General features: G+C 39.7%; 1 protein-coding gene across 2 annotated transcripts; it reads right to left on the minus strand.

Annotated features, from left to right (window-relative positions):
- Window positions 1-870: 870 nt before the first annotated feature.
- On the minus strand, window positions 871-15,543 carry FAM133B (family with sequence similarity 133 member B). 2 transcript variants are annotated; one of them, XM_061468493.1, is made up of 11 exons: window positions 15,391-15,542; window positions 11,538-11,635; window positions 10,745-10,823; window positions 8,497-8,571; window positions 8,291-8,323; window positions 7,841-7,909; window positions 7,160-7,255; window positions 5,901-5,948; window positions 4,404-4,499; window positions 3,746-3,790; window positions 871-2,145 (listed from the first exon to the last, which is right to left on the minus strand). In XM_061468493.1, exons 1-11 carry the CDS (start codon window positions 15,412-15,414, stop codon window positions 2,059-2,061), a joined length of 750 nt encoding a protein of 249 aa, XP_061324477.1. In that variant the 5' UTR covers window positions 15,415-15,542; the 3' UTR covers window positions 871-2,058. The 2 variants fall into 2 exon arrangements, with proteins under 2 accessions (XP_061324477.1, XP_061324478.1); XM_061468494.1 differs by lacking the exon at window positions 3,746-3,790 and having other exon boundaries at window positions 15,391-15,543.
- Window positions 15,544-20,473: the final 4,930 nt, after the last annotated feature.

Genomic DNA, 20,473 nt, shown 5'->3' on the forward strand with positions numbered 1-20,473 from the left:
CAAGTAGTTAATATCCATACAATTCAAATGACATACCAGCTTCTGTATTTGGAAGCCTGGGGCTCATTTTCGATTTTTATTTCTTTCTGTTGCAGGTAGCTGAGTAAAAGTCAAATGAGGTATCTCACAGGACAGAGCATTTATGCTATAGTTCATTACAGGTTCTTCTACCAAAACTGCAACACCACAACTTAAAAAGAAAACAAACCCACAAAACCAACCACAAATCCAAAACCAAACCCCTACTGTTCACTGCATCTTGCCTTTATTTTAACCTCACTGACAAAATGATGTCTAGAATCAGTAATATCAAGCTCAACAGTATAAAACAGTTGATCAAAATATTCTTACTATGGTTTAGAAGGACACTGCTGCAACTCAATGGCTGTATTTTCCCCAAGAACTTAAGTAAATTTCTCTGTAGAATGGCAATACAAAAATCATCTTTCTCCCCTAGTTTTTAGTTACGGGTTGCAGACTAATAATATAATCAAGGTCTTAAAGGTCATGAAATTCTTGGCAATACAATATTTGAAACATCTGTATGCCACAGAGGTTAGTTTTAAGTTAGCACCTGTGTAATGAAAAAGGGGTGCATCAAGAGTACAACCTACAGTTGACCACACAGGATGGATTGGCAGCAGTTAAAAGGCCAACAGTAGGCCCAGCAATGGCTATGTCAGTGGAGGATATAATGAGAAGTTAATGTAAAAACTAAAATCGAATGGGTGTGTTTTCTTGTGTGCACATTTAATTTATAAAAGGTTTTGTTTTTTTTTTTTTTTTTACTTCTAAAGCAACTGATTTAAACAGATTTATGATTTAGGTCAACGTTCTGTAGCCCTCAAGTACAAAAATATAAATACAAACTGTTTAAACAGTATATTTAATGAGATTCTGGCAGTAGTTTGTTTTATCTAACAAGACACATCACGCAACAGGTCTGCCACTGAACTTGCTTAGAGTAAAATCAGCTTCAATATGAAGCTGTTAAGGTATCAAAACCCTGCTTTTTACATGCTAAATATCTTCAGCAAGTGTGCACGTAAACACAGCAATGAACTTAACTATAACAGTAACTAAATACATACATGAAACTCTGTATGTGGAACATAATTCATAGAACTGGTTACAACAAACAAATACCGGCATTTCATTAACTTCAAAATGGTACAAATCATGCAAAACAATTCTAAAAGGTAATGCAAAGAAAGCTACCAGTGCTTGCCAGATGTGTTCAACTAAACCAATATGACATTAAATGAAATATGCATATTTACTAGCAAAGATCTATCGCTATTTCAAAGGAGCAGAGGTAAAATCTTCAGGTTTTGAATGTCAGTTAAACTGCAAAATGCCACTGCTCTTGCTTAATGCAGAAGCACATGCTTAGAAGCCCAGAATTACTTATTCAGAGGAAGTCTGCCAACAACAGTTCTGGCTTCCCTAGAATCAGAGATGCAGCATGGATTAAAAATAGCAGAGATTTGCAAGGATCAAAGGCACCCTAATCGGTTAGCCAGAATGGTAGCATTCCCTTTCTTGTAAGCATGAAGACAGTAATGGGGCAGATAAACATTTCTACAAAGATAGCATTTTAAATGTCATAATTAACTTCCCATTTTGTAAATGCCATTAGCAGACACCAGCTTCTAACAATTTATGTATGATATTAACCTGCAGGATGAACTCGGGATTTTATTTGTCCTGATTTACAAATAAAGACTATTACTAATGTTTAAAAGACTACTTTTACTATCTAAAAAGTTTAACTCTTCTTTTCCAATATTTTACACCTCAGCTGGACTACCATCTCACATTGTTTCAAACATCTAACACTGCTTACTGGAATTTTATAAAAGTTGTACCTCATGTATTAAGCAGCAGGCAATAACAATCGTCTTTCCCAGCACAGCTGCACCTGGCTGGCTACTGAAAGATTGGGAGTATTTCTAAAACACAGGAAAACTCATGCAGTTTGGTAAAGTTTGCTGTCATTTCACAGTTTGTTTCCTTTTGTCATTGCACTTCTGTCGATAGTCTTGTTTTTTTTAAATATTATTCTGAATCTGAATTTGAACCAGCAATCTTCTTTTTCTTCTTCTTACCATGTTTCTTGTGCTTCTTTCTCTTTCTTGTTTTATCCTAAAAAAATAGTAAAATTAAATGGAAGTTACTGTATGATACTATTGCCATCTATTAATTCTGTTAATGCAAAATGAGAACACAGAAAGAATATCTTTGTAAAAAGACATTTCAAAAGATATTTCTATAAAAACCTACTGAGAAATCACAGAAAGAAAATTCAGATTTTACCCACTAATCATCACTAATATGAACAGTCTTCAGTTTACCTCCATCATGGTCTGACTGTTTCACACCTTTCATCACTGTCACCGTTATATTTCTTAATCTTTAAAATGTTTTACAGTGCTTTATAGATTTCTGACAAAGTAATAAGGAAGTGCTTTGACAAGCAGTTACATGTTATGCATGTGGGAATAACTACAACGTTTACAGAATTTAAAGTAAGCGCTTATATTTACTGTGCAAAATTAAACTGTTAACTACACTTGACTAGACTCTCCAGAGCTTGCAGCTTGTTTAAAATAAAGTTGAACTGGAACAGGTTGCCCAAGGATGTTGCAAATGCTTCATCCCTGGAAGTGTTCAAAGTCAGGCTGGACGGAGTCTTGGGTGACATGGTTTAGTGTGAGGTGTCCCTGCCCATGGCAGGGGGGTTGGAGCTAGATGATCTTAACGTCTTTTCCAATCCTAACTATTCTATAATTCTAAAACAGTTATGATCTCAATTATAAATATGAATACACTCAATTAACCCTACTGGATTCAGTACTGAGGTTATTATCCTGATCAGTGTAATACAGACACTGAGAGACACAATCCTGTCTTTTTGCAAGCAGAATTTCAACTGGAATTGTTGAGTAGGTGTGATATTATGTAAACAAAACAATCCTCATATAAAAGCTTTGTTTTATACCTATTACACACACAATTCTATGTAAAATATCAAAATCAATCACTAAAAATTTTATGGCAAACAGCTTACAGGATTGTGAAAAAACAAACAAGTTCCATGGAAAATGTGTTTTATTGCTGATACTCCTATCCATATTTTTCAGATGACTAATGTAAACCTTCCCTTCGCCCAACTCATCTAGACAACTGAGATGTCTAATTAGGAACATTGCTGCTGACAGGGGAGAGAGAAAGACATACAGACTTCTTGAGTGGGCATTTAGGATCTCAAAATCACTATACTCCTAATTGAGGAGCTTCAGGTATATGTGATGAATCTGAGTTCTATATAAATCACCACTAAACCTTCCTCTCGCTTTCACCAAATCAACAAAATTGAGAAAAGTAACAGGTTGCTGACAGCTTTTTATCTGGTTGGCAGAAGAACTATACTAATGTAGATGTTGCAATGATTATGTCCTAAAGCCCTTTTCATGGTCTGGTTCAGGGGCTTACCAAGGAAGAATTATACCCAACACTAACAGAGGAACAGCACTGATGTGCCACCTTTAGTTGTGCTACCTTCTACCTTTAATTTTACAATTGAAAAAGTGACTTCAGCACATAAGTAGAGAAATTGTTAATTTAGATTCATGTGACAGTAGACTTTTGCTATAAAATATCTGCATTATTGAAAAATGTGAAATGGAAATTAACCAGGTACAGAATATTTATATCATAAAACTAGAGTAAGAAGGATACTTGCTGTTTTATCTTTATCCTCATTGGTTTTCTTTTTTTTCACTTGCACCTAGAAAAAAAAATCCAATATAATGGGAGAAGAGCTTTGGCAATGCTACTTTACACAGAAGTTTGAGCTTTTGTTGCATATAAATGAATGATGATACAACAGTGGTAGAACAGACTGAACAATAATGCATGAAGAAACACTGGTTATTTCTATTATATTCTAGAATATGCATTATCCTATAAACACCCAATTTGGAAACACGCTGTGCTTTTTATACACAGAATAAGAAAAAACAGAGATACAAAGGTAGAATTTTAGCAATCTTGAAATCTGTCAATGTATTCACTAACATCAGAGAGCAATCTTGCAAAGGACACCACACCAATCACTTAGCCTCATTTCACTGAGTACTTATAAAAAAGTTGGAAATTTTCAAGGAAATGAATTCAGAATGACCTGTAGGTGGTAGGAGCTCCACTGAACAATTCTTACTAAAAGTTTTTACAAAGGAGAAAAATACAAACAACTTTGAATGCGCTGCACTCTTATATCCCAATGTACAGAGCAGAACAATTTCAACAATATATTAAACGTAAGCTAAATCATTCATTCACTCATGCAATTCAGTAAGCTAAAAGCATTATAATATCTGAAATTGAGGTTTCATACTGACCTCCTCTGTCTGATCTGATTCTGATAAAGATTCTGATGATAAGGGTCCATCACCACGATCGGCTTTCTTCCTTTTCCTGCGGTGAGTTTTGCCTTCCTACACAAAGTAATAGCACTTGTGAGTAAAGCCAGGCCTTTCAAAGTTCCATGAGATTGCTCTGGTGAGCTACTTTTCAACTCCCATCCTCCTCCTTGCTCTGGACCAGGCAAAGTTTTCCTAAGACTGAAGCTGTTTTCTTCCAAGTTCTAAAGCCAGAAACTGCAAAAAATTCTTGCTAATCATCTTTCTGCAAGGTGAAATCACACATCTCAGTTGTGCTATTTAGTCCATTATTGGTACCTCAATCCTTTCCCAAAAGTACTCATGAAAAGTACGTTATAGCCCATTTGACAAATGGGGGATCTTTAGGTAGGGGAAGACCTCTAGTCCCAAAAAGCTCTTTGCTTTCAGAAGATGTGTGAAAGTAGCAGTACATTAAGCGGCTATGTTAGACGCTTCGTCTTCAACAGAAGCTACTCAAAGTTAAAAGACATTCCTGGGAAATTGAAATTCTGTGAAAAACGGATCTAAACTTCAACAGTGGAAGTTCAGGTTAGATATAAGGAAGAAGTTCTTTACTGTGAGGGTGGTGAGGTGCTAGAACAAGTTGCCCAAAGAAGTGGTAAATGCTCCATCCCTGACAGTGTTCAAGGCTGCGTTGGACAGGGCCTTGGGTGACATGGTCTATGAGAGGCATCCCTGACCGTGGCAGGGGGGTTGGAACTAGATGATCTTAAGGGCCTTTCCAGCCCTTAAGAAGAAGGAAGATGAGAGGAAGATGAGGGTGGACTCTAAAAGCACGGTTAATTTACACGAGGTAGAAATAACTAAAATTTAGGTCAACAAGATTGTCTGCATTAAACATAATGGAAGGAAGAAAGTCCTTGGATGTGTGTACAAAATGGTGAGGTGGTGGGAAGGAGACTGTTTTCATGTTCTGAGAAAAGACAGAAAAAAGCAATTTCTCCAAGCCAATACACTTTTCTCTGCAATTTTTCAAAGCTGCCATAAGTACAGTATCTATAATTATGACTACATTTTGATAAATATATCCTCTGCTTGATGTTCCTTAATTTACAGCAATAAGCCAGTATCCTACCAGGCATGCCACTGAAATATCATCACACATATTTTTAGTTCAATGTGACTGCTCAAGATAAAACCAAAAATACTAGAATGCAACTGATCTACTACAGCAGAATATATACTTTTTTTCCATTTACCTTCATAACAAGAACAGACCCAGCCATTTCCACCAACAACAATTACTAAACCAGGAGCTGAATCAACTAAAAGTCTGCCTCAGACTGGGGGTACTGAATACCTTCTGACTGTGTAGTTTTGGACAGAAAATTTCCATAGGTCTAATTTGAAGCACTCAATGTTAAAGAGAGAGAGCATGCTCCATTACATATGTAAAATGCAGTTCTGATACAAGTATTTCAAGAGTAAAAATACCTTCTCTTTTTCATAATCTTCCTTTGACCTTTTCTTTTTTGTGCTGTCCTAAATAGAAAGGAAAACATAAACCATGAGAAAATTATTTTAATCCCAGAAATCCCAGAAGTAGTCTGACCCACTGTCTTTTCCTGCCTATTGAAAGTCATTCTTCAAAGTTGTTCTTCCAAAATATGAAAAAGCCATAATTTTGGTGCAGCTGCTTATTTCCTGAACCAGCAGTGTGAAAAGGTCTGTATAGAATCAGGTAACAGAGTACCTGTAAGTACACGCAGACAGCTTCTAGAAAGGATATCAGCTATCACTACTATAACAACATATAACATGTCTAACATATAGTAGTCCCAAGTCTTAATTCTCGATCCATGCCCATCTCTGCTGATTAGGCAGGGGTTAAACAGATATTTCCACTGAGTTTTCAGCCTTTCAGTTATAGCAGTAAGGGTCCTTCTGTGTCCCTTTATGTAAGCAAAAGTTTTCAAATTCCCATTAGCACGAATTCATAGGTGTATGCAAAGAGTGATTCATCACAATTTATACCACACTGAATTAGGTATACACAGAATTTTAACAACTTGCTGTATTACTAATATTTAGGCAAGAAGTACCATTACTATCCACTGTAACACAGTAAAACGCCAACAAAACAGAACAAATTGCCTCATGTATCTTCTCCACTGTTTTGTTTATTCACTATGTCTGTGTATCTACATTGCTCTACTTTCAGAAAAGGAGAAAGACACCCTCAATTTAATATGCATTTAGGAAAGACTCAGTTCTCTGACAGTAAACTACTTGGTCCACAGGTATTTAGAAAGACAATATTCTGACCACTGATATCCTGCAACACCTGTATGTTTTCACAGACAGTGTTCAATTAAACAGTATATTCACCAGAATTTCACAGAACACTCGATTTTTTTTTTTTAACCGTTAATGTAGTATTAAATGTAGTATTAAAACTAAGTATTTGAGTAGCACACAAGATGCATGTCTGAATTTAGAAAAAACAGCTAAAATTGCTGGAATAAACATGTTCATTTTCTAAAATGATCAAATTCTTTCTGGCAGGCATTTGAGGCAGTGGAGTTAGACTCCTCACTGCATGTGGAAGATACAAGTGCAGCCCAGGTACGATAATGCATGGCTTTAAATTTTGAAGATTAAAAAAAATACTGATATGCAAAAGTCAGAAATGTTTATGTCTTTGTAACACAGCTCAGGAAAACTTGCCAAGGGTAACACACCTGCGTAAGTACCTTGCTGTCTGACTCAGATTCAGAAGCTGAGCTTGCTGAAGACTTCCGTGAGGATCGATACTTCTTTTTCCTTTTCTTCTTCCCTTGCTTTTTATCCTATCCACAAATATTGTAGACAAAAAGGAAAACACAACTCTGAATTTATTCTCACTAAAGACTTACATTAAATGTAAAGAATGCTAAATGTTATCATATTCTCTTGAGGAATAAAGTATACTACAATTGCTTCTTTTAGTGGAGGACCTTCATAACTCTTCTGTATTGAAAAAACAGAAACTGGTGAAAAATCCAGGTTCTCTACATTCTGCTGATTATTTGAGTGTGTGCTGTAAAAATCTCGTTATTTGTAACAAAGATTTTTGCTAAAAAGTAAAAATGGTATGTTTGCATTTTTATTTTCAGATGGGGGATTCTACGGAAATGTTCAGGGAATTCTATGGAAACTGGAATCAGAAATGGATCCCGTTTACAAGCCAGCCACGCAGAATTTGTTGTGTTCATGAAGAAATTCTTCAATAGGTATATATCTAAAATTCACAACTTTATTATATGTACCAAATGCATTAAAATTAAATAGTTTTATGCAAATGAAGACCTCAAACAATATTCTAAAACATATTACCACAATCTGTGTTAAATAAGGGTTGCGAACAAAACATGTTAGAATAAGTTAGTTCTTACCTCATCTTCTGAATCAGATGAACTGCTGGAAGAATCAGAGCTTGATGAAGAAGAGGAAGATGAAGACAACTTGACCAAACACAACAAAAAGTGAAGCTTGTGAGATGCAGCATTTTGTCTGGCAAATAGTCAAAAGTCCATCTAAACACTCCCTTTAAAATTTCTTCATTTGTATAGTGCCATCAATGGAATTTTACTTCCAAGAAGCTGGTCTTACATATTTTCTTAAATAAAATGGTGAAAAGCAACTTCTAACATTTTTCTTTCAATAGTATCTATTTAATGCTCTTTTCTTCCCTTGAAGCAGAAATAAAAAACTCCTTACAAAATGTATGCCACCCCCTCAAATACAAATCAGTTAACAGCTAAATTCAAAATTATATTTCCAAAAGAACTTATATGACAAATAGGAACAACCCCAACGCTTAGAACACTGAAAATTTTGCTCACCCTATTAGATTTCTTCTTTTCCTTTTTCTTTTTCTTAAAAATAGAATAAAACAAATGTTACTTTGGCATCATATTCCTCTGTTGTGCATTTAGGTTTATCTACTTTGATGCTGACTTTTAAAATGTATTAATGAAATTCTGTATTGGCAGCATCAATGATAAATCCACTTCCAAGCACTGACTGTATGAAACTGAAAATAACTTACCTCTTTCTTTTTGGAGGAACTCTCATTTCCACCCAGCAATTTCTCCCTGTGTTTTTCCAGTTCTTTTCTCCAGTTCTGAAAATAAAACCAAACAGAACAGCAACATGAGTGTCATTTCCAAATAGCTTTGTTTAAGAGACCTTTTTTGAAATCCTGTCCTCTACCTGACATCATAGTTTTTACAAAAGCCACAGAAAATAAATGACATATAATGTTAACCAAGGCTATAATGCATTTGATTTTACAGAATATTGATATTCATTGAAACACCATGTCAGTCCACACCTTAATGTTTAAGTTTTTTGGACTCAAGAGATTGTCACTTATCTTGAAAGTCATCAACTGCGATGTATCACAGTGTTCATTCTAGAGTACTTTGGGAAGCCAGGGGATGCTACCAGAAAAACTGCTATTTTGTATTAGATTTAAAATCACCTGGAACAAAATTCAAGTCAAATTCTTCAGACCATTCTTCAATGTATGGGTATGTCTAGTGTCTATTCTAGGCCCTGTCAGTGTCAACAATGATACACATATCTTCATAAAAGGCTCTTATTTTTGTTAGGCCAAGCACACACTGCATGGACAAAAGTCTCCTCTTATTCCTCCTTTTCAACCCCTCACAAGATCTCTAGGTCTGTCTAAAATCCCCTCTTCATGAGCTCTGAAACATCCAGCCCACACCCACCAGACTGAAAACCTGCTGGCTTCAATCTGCGCTTTTCCTGCTTCCTGTGTCAGACCCATCATGTGCTCCCTCCTTTTTTACTCTTATTCTGATCCTCCCTTTTTGTCACAATGAAGCTGTATTGGTATTGTATTGGCAAAGCAACAATAATCCACATATTGTGCTGAAGGGACAGAAATAGCAGGAATTAAGTAAGATTATACCTGTGCAATGCAGTATGATACACAGATCCCTAAGTCAGCATCCTGTGAATCTGCTGAACAGTGCTGCTGAGGCCCAGACACAGTGCTGTGTGTTATGCTTTCTCACAGCCCAAGGTAACATCTGTGCAATATTGCATACTTTGATATACCAGCTACCCACAGCTACCCCAGGGGTCTCTAACAAGAGCTTCTACTTTATCAGGCAGGTGCTCTCTTCAAACTATTTTAGCTAGTGTTACGTTGTAAGTAAAAAAGCACAATGTCTGTAAGTAAAATAGGAGACAGAACCTCATTCAGAGACTTGTAACCTTTTCAACCATTCACAGATTTGTTCTTAGGAGCTTTAAGGCCATTTCACCACTTCCTGCATCCCTTTGCACCCTTCTGCCATACTGAAAGGCTGTTATCTTCTATTCATGCCAGTTTCCATTACTTCACATTAAAGCAAAGATAAAACAGGAAACGAATACAATAAAATACTAAACCAAACTCACCAAGCTAAAACTCAAGAGTGCTGAGCAACTGATCCTCTCAGAATAGCACCCCACGACCCTCCAAGTACTGGTATATCTTCTTAGGCAAAAAGGTGTAGCAAGAGTACTACAGGAGCTATGCCCTTCCTGTAGCAGAGGGGCACCATCTACTTCAACCAGAAACTCACAATGATGAGAAGTACTGCTTGAACCTCATCTCAAGATACCAGGACCCAAGAAGGAACAGGAACTGTTAAATTCATTGTATACCAATTTCTTCCTATGTTTACAACAGGAGTTATACGTGAAACTTTCTTATGCCGCACTGCTCTCCAGCAGGTACTGAACACAAGCATCAGAACAGCTGTGTTTATAGCAGGGAACTAGTATGGAATGTAATCAGTTTAGGATGAGTGCGAAAGAAGTACTTTATATACGTATCTGTACCCTGAAGGCCATTCTTTGTGCCTTCTCCCACATTAACATTATGCGTACATTCCTTGCCAAAGATGTCTGTTCCCAGTAACAAATTCCCTCTTTTCAATATATTTGGATTGCGTGACCTTAAACAAGTGAAGATTAGCACAACAGACTTTGGTTTATCATACCTGAAAACACAGGAGTTTAATTTATTAATATAAACACATGCATTTGTGTAACTATATTTACATTTATGAAAAGTCTAAGCTTTACTCAGCAGCAATTTTCAAAAATTTTAATATAATGTTTCTCTGAATTGAGACTTAGCTCTTACTGGTTAAATGGTAACCTTAACTTCTGATATGAATAAACCAAAACATTTACTCATTAAAAGCTTCAGTGAAGTGAAATATTATGGGTAAAAAGTAGCATATAAAGAAGAATCTAATATTAACATTACCAACCTCGTTCATCTTTTCTTCAAACTCGGCCAAAGCCCTGGATCCTTTCTTTTTCTTTTCTAGTTGCTCTTTCACTTCTTCCCTACATAAAAGAAAATGACAGATCATGATTTTCACAATTAAAAATACCTTCTTCAGTGTCTAACTTTTCATAGTTTTTTTTGAAGTTTAGCTTTGGCTGAACTTTCAACAGAAAGAAGAATGAAAGCATCTTTGATGTTATGCATACGGTAACTTAAACCTAATAACTTAAGTACTGTAGCTAAATTCCTCTGAAAGATCTAAAGCTAACTTTGCAATTAGATAAATTGTTCTCTAATGTCTTACGAGAGGAGGGAAAATGGACAGAATGTAAAACAAGTTGTTGATAACATCTCAAAGTGATGACTTTGCTGGGTATGATAAACTGTGCTCTAATAATAGACCAGCAAAATGTTTTGTTTTGGGTTGGTTTTTTTTTTTTGAGATTACTTTGTTTAAGAGCTAAATATATCAGCATGCTGTAGGTACTCGGATTTGTGACAGAGGTAAAGCAACCAAAGTTTTCCTCTTCTGAGAAACTGTTGCCAAAATATTTAAAGACAAACGAGAAATATGCATTTTAAAATGATATACTGTTGTTTTTAAGAGAGGGGATTGAATTCATTTTTAGAAAAGAACACTTTTGCCAGACAACGAATCTTTGAAAATCTGTATCTGGGTATTCAGAGAGGAAGTGGGTACAGTGTCGTCTCAGACAGAGGGAACAAATCTTCTACTCCAAAGGTCAGAAAGGCAGAAAAGTATTGCTACTTACCATGTTGGTCTTGGCCTGTTCAAGTAGTCTTGTATTGTTGGTCCTGAATTTGGGGCAGGACCTCGTGCTCTGGCCATAGCTATGGGATTCATATACGCCTTTAATATTAAACAACAAAAAGAAATATAAAACTTATCAGCTATGCTGCGATACCAAAATCTGTCCTTTTTGTTCTTCACATTTATCCCCACTCCCTGACAAACAATTCTGGCTTGTTTCTGCAAATGTACACTATTTAACTAAACAAAGTTGATTTGGTCTGGCAAAGACTCAGGAGCTTTCAATGCGAGTTATAGTGTAGCAGAAAGAACTCACTCAACAAAGAGACCATGTTCCTTTCAGTAATTCCCCTCCCTGAGCAATGCTTTTGCAAACTGAGGACAGTATCCCGATTGCTGAAATATTCTTTTTTTGGGAAAACATACTTAAATTTCAGCTCTCACCCTCTGGGACAACTGATCCTATGTCTTTAAAGTTCTACTCAAAATTGATGACAGTAGATTCCACAAATTCTGCATAAAGTTTCTTGCTGTAACACCAAAGCAAGCAAGTGGTGGTGCTTGGCTACAATTATGCATGTATGAAGATTCTGTGATTTAGGGCTATTTTAAGAAGGAAAAAACCCCACTGTTACGAGGTGTTCCATCTTTCAAATCCACACATCCTATTCATATTCACTCTTAAAATGTAGTAGGTTATAAAAAAATCAATTTAAATCTTAGATTCCGCAATCCACCTCAGCAGTTTATGGAAAAACTCTAATCTAGCAAACAGTTCATTTTTTTTTAATGCCAATAATATTTCACTCTTGTAAAAAGGAGATACATATCCTCCCTTATGTCATGAAGTTTTGTCACTACGCCATCCCAACACTTCACAATTTACTTTTGCAAAGCATAACACACGCTGTTCTTACTGTCTGTAGTTTGGAGATGAGAAAATAAAAGTAAAATCACATAGTAAAAACAATTACTAACTTTGGTTGCCCAATCTGAGACAATGTTTTAAGGAGTACAACATTCTGCAGATTGAAGGTAAAGCTTCGACTACATGTACAGCTCTTATATGTCTGACACTGCCTTTTATCAGTCCATAAATTAAGCATTCAGAAGCCACCATGCACAGTAAATGACCATTTGTGACAGGTGCCAAAAGCAGCAGCTGCTGCCTCCCTCCCCTCTTGCTCCCTCAACTGGAGCAGCAGTGGCCACGGCCACACCAAGTTTCTGGACTGGGATCAGGCTGGTGACTTCAGCTCTTCTGGCTACATTTAGCCCTGGAAGAGGGTCTCTGGGCTCTGTCTGGGATGGGCCAGAGGGCAGCACTCCCCACATGGAGTTTGATCAGCTGGACCACATTGAGCAACCCAAGGACTCTTTGAAATGGACCATTTTTTGACTCAAGCTGACTCTGCAACTCTTAAGGGTGACATATGCTGCCATTTCTTGGGGCTTTGCTTTGTTGAATTCATACAAACAGACTAAATAACATGGTCAGGTAAAGCTGAGGTATTCAAATTTAAACCAGTTTTGTCTCACCACCTAAGCTTGGAATCTTCTTTTGTAGCCGGCTGGATATATACACTCAAGTAGTTACAGGACTTAAAGATACATATTCACATTATTAACCCTAACATTTTATTATATCACAAATCCACAAGTAAGTCAATATTCATTTGAATTCAGCTGCAAGTAGAAAAGGTATTCCTCTAGCAGTGCAGGAAAACAGTATTTGAACACTTTTCATTAAACAAAAGCGATTTCAATGTACTAGACTGACTAGACAACAGAAATGTAATTTAAGAATTGGCTTACTCTAGAGAGTAAAGTGCATCAACTCTTTTTGGTTACCATTTCAGAACTTAGATCTAAAGCTCTATCTTCTCATGTAACTATTATTCCTAAAAACAAGGTCTCCTGCTGCTCTTAAATAAAAATTAGCTACTTTTTCACCTGAGCTTACCTGAAATGAACACCCACCTGCCTCCCAGCAAACCTCCCTACCTGCAGAAGAGGCTATGACTGTCAAATGTTGTTCTTCTACTTCCTCAAACTGACCCCAGGTAACTACCTAGGAAGGATCCTCTGTTCAGTGGCTTGCTTTAACTTTCCAGCAGCAAGCACATGATGACTGTTTCATGGTCAGGAAATTTATGTTTTAAACCACATTCTTATAATTTCGAACAGGTTTATTTATGAATAATCATTTTGCCAATAACCATTTCTTAGAAGTATTTACAATACTTTGCCAAACTGCATGTCATGAGCCAGAGAGAGCACAGAAATGCTTTCTCAGTAAAGAAAGTGCTTGTCTGCACATTCATTTTCTTCTGCTGGCATTTTGCTCAGCAGTTATTACAAGGTATTTTTTATATAGCTTTCATGCTCCTGAAAAGCACAAGCCACCTTCAATCAGCTTGGATTCTCTGGGCAAGCAACACGAACTACTACCACTTTGAGAGCGTCCTGCAGATGTAAAATCCCCCAGATTAATTTTCCATCTCCAAATAGTTAAAGTGATGGTATATTTTAAGAAGGGACCTGGGAAAAAAGTGACAGGTAGAAAGTTCTATGATCACAGAAGAGAACCAAAGGGTCCTATAAGTTGTCTGAACTAGCAGCCATCATGGCATAACAAACCTTACGTAAGAATGTAAAAATTTGATGGCATAGCTATGTGCATCCCAGCTGCCCTATGGAAAAGAAAATTAAGAATAAATAACTGGACACCCAAATCCATTACAAGAGCAATACTTTTCAAGCATTGGCTGGGTCTTGCAGTCTAACACTGTCAGCTCTTTCTCAGTAGATTCCATCATTTTGGTGCCTCAATAAAGCAATCACAACTATCCATTTGTATAATGTGTATGTCTATCGTGTCTATTACATATTATTCCACCAAGGTAAGCAAAGACTTCCCCTGAATGGATCCGAGCATGAATTCACAGTACACACTAGAAGGAAAGAAACAGGGAAAATAAGAAGTATTATGCTTTTTATCATAAACCTCATTAACTGTAAATTTACAATGCCTACATGAAACATGAGCATAAGGTGAATGGCTAACTGGTACAAAAAAGTTTAAAGAAAAATACTAGGAGCAACGAATCTGGTGACAGTATAAAATCAGGCTCTGCAATCAGGTGTGTGTAAGTGCATTTCTGGCCTTCTGAACTGCTGTCTCCCGACGTTAGCAGTGCTCTGCATAAAGCCACATTTCCAGTTGCTCAGATACAGCTGAACGCCAAGTTTAAGGCAATGCGGCTCAGTAAGGACCAGAGCTACTTCAGAGAATGCTGCAACTCCCACTGGGAACATTTTATTTTTGCAAGGACCAGGCCAGCATCTCAATCATCTTCACCAGCAGCTCACAAGGCGGGCACCGGTCACGACCACAGCCGGATTTAACAAGGCACCCACAGCCGCTCGCCTCACACGGGACCCCCGGCACCCGAGCCGCCCGTTCCGACCGGGCGGGGCCGCAGGGCACTGCCGCCTTTGTTATCTGGCGGTACGAAGCTCCAAGGCCGGCCGGGCCCCAGCCCCGACCCTGCGTAACCGGCCGGCCCTCAAGTGCCTTCCGCCCGCCGCCACAGGGCCCCTCTCCCCCCCATCTGCGGCGGCCGAACCCTTCTGCCCTCCCCGCAGCGCCTGGAGCACGGCAGCGGGCCGGACAGGCCGGACAGGGCCGGCTCGGCCGCCGCCGGGGTGCGGCTGCCAGGGCTGAGGCGGTGCCCAGCTCCACACAGCTTCCCCTCCCGCGCTGCCCGCGTCTGTGGCGGATCCCAGCAGCGGCCACCCTGCCGCCCTGACTCCCGCTGCTGCCTCCCCGCCGGGCTGCCCGTGTTACTCACCACCCGGTTGTCCCGCTTCCCCATGGCGCCACCAGAACCCCTCTCCCACGCCCGCCGTCGTCGTCTGGGCCCGGCTCGGGGCCCCTTCTCCGCGCTCGGAAAGCCGCGCCGCAAGCGCTTCGGCCCACCTCGGCTCCGAGCACCCGCCGAGCTGCGGAGAGCGGCGGTAGCCGCGGCCACGCAGCGCCGCCTGCCGGAGCCGGGGCGTCACCGCGCCCGCAGCGTCCCCTCGCTGCCGCAGCCGTTAGCGCCCCGCCTCTGCCCCACTGGCTCCGCGGGCCCCTCCGCGGAAAGGCGATGCCGCTCAGCCAGCAGGCGTGAGGCGCTGCTGAGCGCCGGGATGGAGCGGTCGGAAGAGGAAGGGCGTGAGGGGGTGATGAGGGGAGGGAGCTGTAATGCAGGGCGCCGGCTGGGGTGGCGGCCATGGCCGCGCAGGGTGAGCGTTGTTGTGAGTGGCTAGCACCCGGCCTGCCTGGGGGAAGATAAAGCTCGGCCGGCCCGTGGAAGGGTAAAAACTCTGAGAGACAAATGCGTGCACTTGTGTCCCTCGCGGAGCACCCGTCTGGAATAAACACCCCGAGAGGGGACGGAATTCCGTTGTGAGAGGTTTTTTTTCCCCCTATTGATGTACCTAGTCACAGGTGGAACAGCAGTGTTTCTTTTTTCCTTCAGCCGGTGCATAGACTAAGGTATTGTGAATTAGCAGCCTGTCCTGGCATAGGATTCTATGAAATGGGGCTCTGTTTGAAAAGTAAAAAAGGAAAAAAGTGCATATTAATCACTTACCAGTAATCTGCACTCCGAAATAAAGAACACAGTAATATTGACAGGGTTATTATTGCCTTAGGTTAATGGAAATGATGAGAGGAACCTGGGAGTTACCAGCATCTACCAACTCAGAATTTCAAGTGTCCGTTTCTTAAAGAGTTACCATTACAAATCACCATGTTAGTTATAGCTTTGTAAAAATGAAGTAATTGCATGTTTCTACATTATTCCTACAAAACACAAATGAGCTTTGCTTCTGCAATAGCATTTCTGTGTTCATCCTATTTGAGAAGAGCTGGAAAAATCTGTGAGCCCATGGGGGTTTGTGATACCACGTTCCTTAGTGGTATCCAAGAGCAGGCTGCCAGGAACTAGAAGAAAACCAAGAAGGTGACGACAGCAGAACTGCAGCTATTGACTGCTGAAAATTGCAACGTGGTGTGTCAGGGAAGGGATAACTTTAAATCCTCAGAAAATGGTTATGTCCTGAAACAAGGACAGCCGCTTTGGTAATGTGTCAGGCCCAAGTTCCCACTGAGCTGCCTGTGGTGCTGCAGGAGTACACTGATGACAGAAGAAACAAACTGCATTAAAATACATACAAAATAAGATGAGGATTATTACTAAATGTGTCATGATAATGTTTGCGAAGCATGGGGATGTTCTCACCCTGGGCACACTTCCAGATGTGGGCCATTTTAGAGCACCCCATTGCAGTCTAGTTCTAGGTGATTTATGCCACTGGCAGGCACCCACCTGTGCAGGCTGTCCCCAGCACTGCTGCAGCCCTTGGTGGCACAAGGGTGGCACTGGGTGTGGAGGGTGCCCGGTTCTGTCTGTCCATCCCTGTCCCTGCAGTGACATGGTGGCAGGACTGCAGGTCCCTGTGCACTTCAGCTCTGCTGCAGCAGCAGAGGCAATACCTGAGCTGTGTCAGGTCTGCCAGGACAGAATTGCCTTCAGAAATGGGAATTGTGAGAGTTTATTCATCCAGCGCTTTGCACCGCGAGGCTGCAAATCGGAAGATGTGTCACTGCGGGAAGGCAGGGGTGCGGGTCCCTCTGCCTGTGGAGGCAGTGGGGAGCGGGGAGTCCTCCCCTGCGCACTCTGGGGTATTTTAATTAAACTCCCATTAGCTTTTCTTCCTTGGCTGTGAAGGAAGCTCGGGAGTCCAGCCAGAAATCCAGCCAGCTAAGTCAGATTGCTAAAAATGGATGAAAATACTTAGGGAAGGTCTTCTGAGTGACAGGAGGCTGGAAGATGACCTTGGTTACTGAAGGGGGAACAAAGCAACACGACTGAGGGGTGTAAAATGAGGAGTGTCACAGACACTGTAAATCCTGCTTTCTGCGTGTCAGTAAATGGCAGGCAAATGACAAAGGCAATGTGTTTAAACCTTTTAAAATGAACATTTGTTTCTATGGTGCTCATAAGCATGTGACATCTAGTGTCATTAGACAATTTTGAGGCAAAGAAAGAGGATGAGAACATTAATGTGAATAATAAGAAGAGTAACATTTTTGCTTATTTCTACAAGGTTGTTAGTATTCTGCGTAATGCATTTCTTTTTAAAATGCAATTTTCACTTCCCTAAGTGGGTTTTATGAACTTCCTGCAGGGGTAAGTCACCTTCTCACAGACGAGGGCAAGGAAAAAAATACCCGTATGAAGAATTTTTCCTGTAATTGTCCACAGGCTGTTGGATTTTCTTCTGTGGTACCTTGCCCTGAGCACTGTCAGAGATAAACCACTGGATAGTATCCAGATCTATATGTTAGCTCCCACTTAATCTGTTCAATAATTGCACAATTTTCTCCCCTTTTCACAATGCATCAGCTGTGGCAAAAATGGGTATTTATGATGCTGACTGTTCCCAGCCACAGGCCTAACTGCAGCTGATTTTGTTTCTGGACTGCTGCTTGTAATCTTACAATGTGCTTAAAGCCTGATTTGCAATGTTACATGAGGTAAAGGTGGCTGCTGTTTCTATTTAATGCTGTGTCGCACCTGCAGCATATGTAACTATGATTTGTAAAGGACTTTCATAGCTCCTTATAGTTTGTAGGGGCAGCACCAAGTTTTGCTTCCGAGTTACAAAATCCTTTGTGGTGTGGTAAACTTTGCAGTCATTTCTGCCTAGAGCATTCACCCAGAAGCTGAAATCTGGATGCTTGAGCGAACAGTTTTTAGGTTTCTATGCCTGGTGGCTCATTGGAGGCCTCATCAGTAGAAACTACCTGATGCTGCTCTAAAGAGCTCGTAATGATCCTTACAATAAGCTGAAGCTTTGAGTTGTTTCAGTGAGGATTTTTTGGTTGGTTGGGAGTGAAGACAGGAAATATGCATCTGGTTTTAGTTTAATGTTGTGTCATTCTGTGTTTGACTCAAGACATGCACTTTTACCATTTCTGTGATACTAGGTACAGCAATGTTACTAGTCATATTTGTAGTCAATCAAGACAAAACAATCATCAAGTGTGCTCAACTTCTTGAATGAAGGAAAATGAAGGCAGCAGAATCTTTAGAAACACACAAATACCACACATATTAGTGCAAAAGCTGAATCAAGTAACATCTGGGGAAAATACCGCATTTCAGGAATGACCGAGAGCCAGTATAGCTGAATTAAAGCACAAGTGGCCTAAACCAAACCAAAGATTTCAGTAAAGAAACCAGTGCTGAACCATACAGCGTTCACAGCGAGTGCACTCTTGTTGCGCCTTTGAAAGAAAAAGGGATCACTCAGTTTTGTATGTTTTTTAAATGCAATTCATCCTACATAAGCAATGAAGTAACTCAGAAATGAGAAACCAGGACAAATGTGGTTAGATTTCCCTAAAACTAAAGGTCTATGTATGGGAAGGGTGTGCACGTGCTTATGGTCCTTTGTCTGGTTGTGTGTATGTTTGTTGATTCTCTAGAATACCCATGGTGCTGGGAAAAACACTTGCAAACAGAAAAACTAGAGAGCAGTGTTGCTAATTTTCTGTATTTAATATACAATACTTACTGCATTTGTATTCATTTTACATTTTTAGATAAAAGACAAATACAGCTAGAAAGGTGAAGTAAACCTCAGGAAAGCAGTCTTAAATACAAAACTAATTTTTTTTTGCCTTTTTACTTTCCAATAGTTCGGGAACAATTAAAAAGAACTTGACACCATGAAAATTTTTATTATATTGATTTTCATTCTGAACCCTCAGCACCCAACAATAAATACACAACTTTGCTTTTCTTGCACTGCCAGCAGCAAAACGTTCAGTTCCAAAGGACTGTAATTCTGATATAATACAATAGTGATAACCTTCTGTGTGCCTTAATTTAATTTTGCTGTATTGACACATGATTATTTTTGCAGTCGACCACCTTTACAAATGTGTAAAAGCAAAAAAGTATGTTATATGGCAAGGTGCATGCTCTGGTGAACTTCAATGCAGTCAACATAAGATAGCCCCAGCTTAGGGTGTTCTTAAAGCAGAAAGCCCCAAGGGGTGCAACAGGGAACACAGAGCAGGCATGCGGTTAGCTCAAGGGGCTGCTGCGTTTGAAAGCTTGCAAAGGGAGCTCTAGAGCTTCCAGCGTGGCTACATGATTTCCCAGCCACTTTGTAGAGCAGAAACATACTTTTCCCCAAGGCGGATACGGTAATCAGCAGCTGTGCAAGAAGAGGAGAGAGAGGCTGCAGGATTTCATGGACAGTAATGGTGCAAGGCCTTTGTATACCGGAGTTTGCACGTTGTATCCCCTTGATGGCATATTGGTGACCAGAAGGTAAACCAGTATATTTGAGTAACAATTCATGAAGTTACTGTTACATTTATCTGTACCTCTGTAGGTGATACTGTGTTTTCACATATCGGTCATTTGAAGGCTGAATGCAAAGAATGTAAAGAACACTGAATAGTAACTATTAAGCACACAGAATAATAATAATAAAAAAAAGATGCACCTTTAAAAGAAACAGTAACACACGCACCTTTTCATGTTTGTACCCTGATTAAAAGAACACCATGAAGTTCAAGTATGAAGTGATACAGTGAAATCATGTCCTGTGAGTAGGTATCAATGGTAGTCTAGGTAGTACAGTCTGCGTTTTAGGTAACTTTCCACCTTGCAAAATAAAATCCTACTGGATGTGTAGGTAAAGTGACTTGAAATGTTAAAACTCAGCATGCCAGCTGTTCGGCTGGTGTAAGCTGACAGAACACTGTAGAAGTCAACAGGACTGTGCTGATTTTCACCAGCTGATTATATGCCCTAAGGTGAATGAAACAAAAAGTATATTCAAAACTGCTTTGCATGTTTGCCTTGA

The sequence above is a fragment of the Pezoporus flaviventris genome, unplaced genomic scaffold (genome assembly GCF_033815535.1).
Source record: "Pezoporus flaviventris isolate CSIRO_AGI_PZ_B2104156 unplaced genomic scaffold, CSIRO_AGI_Pfla_v1 ptg000047l, whole genome shotgun sequence".
NCBI classification, from domain to species: Eukaryota; Metazoa; Chordata; class Aves; order Psittaciformes; family Psittacidae; genus Pezoporus; species Pezoporus flaviventris.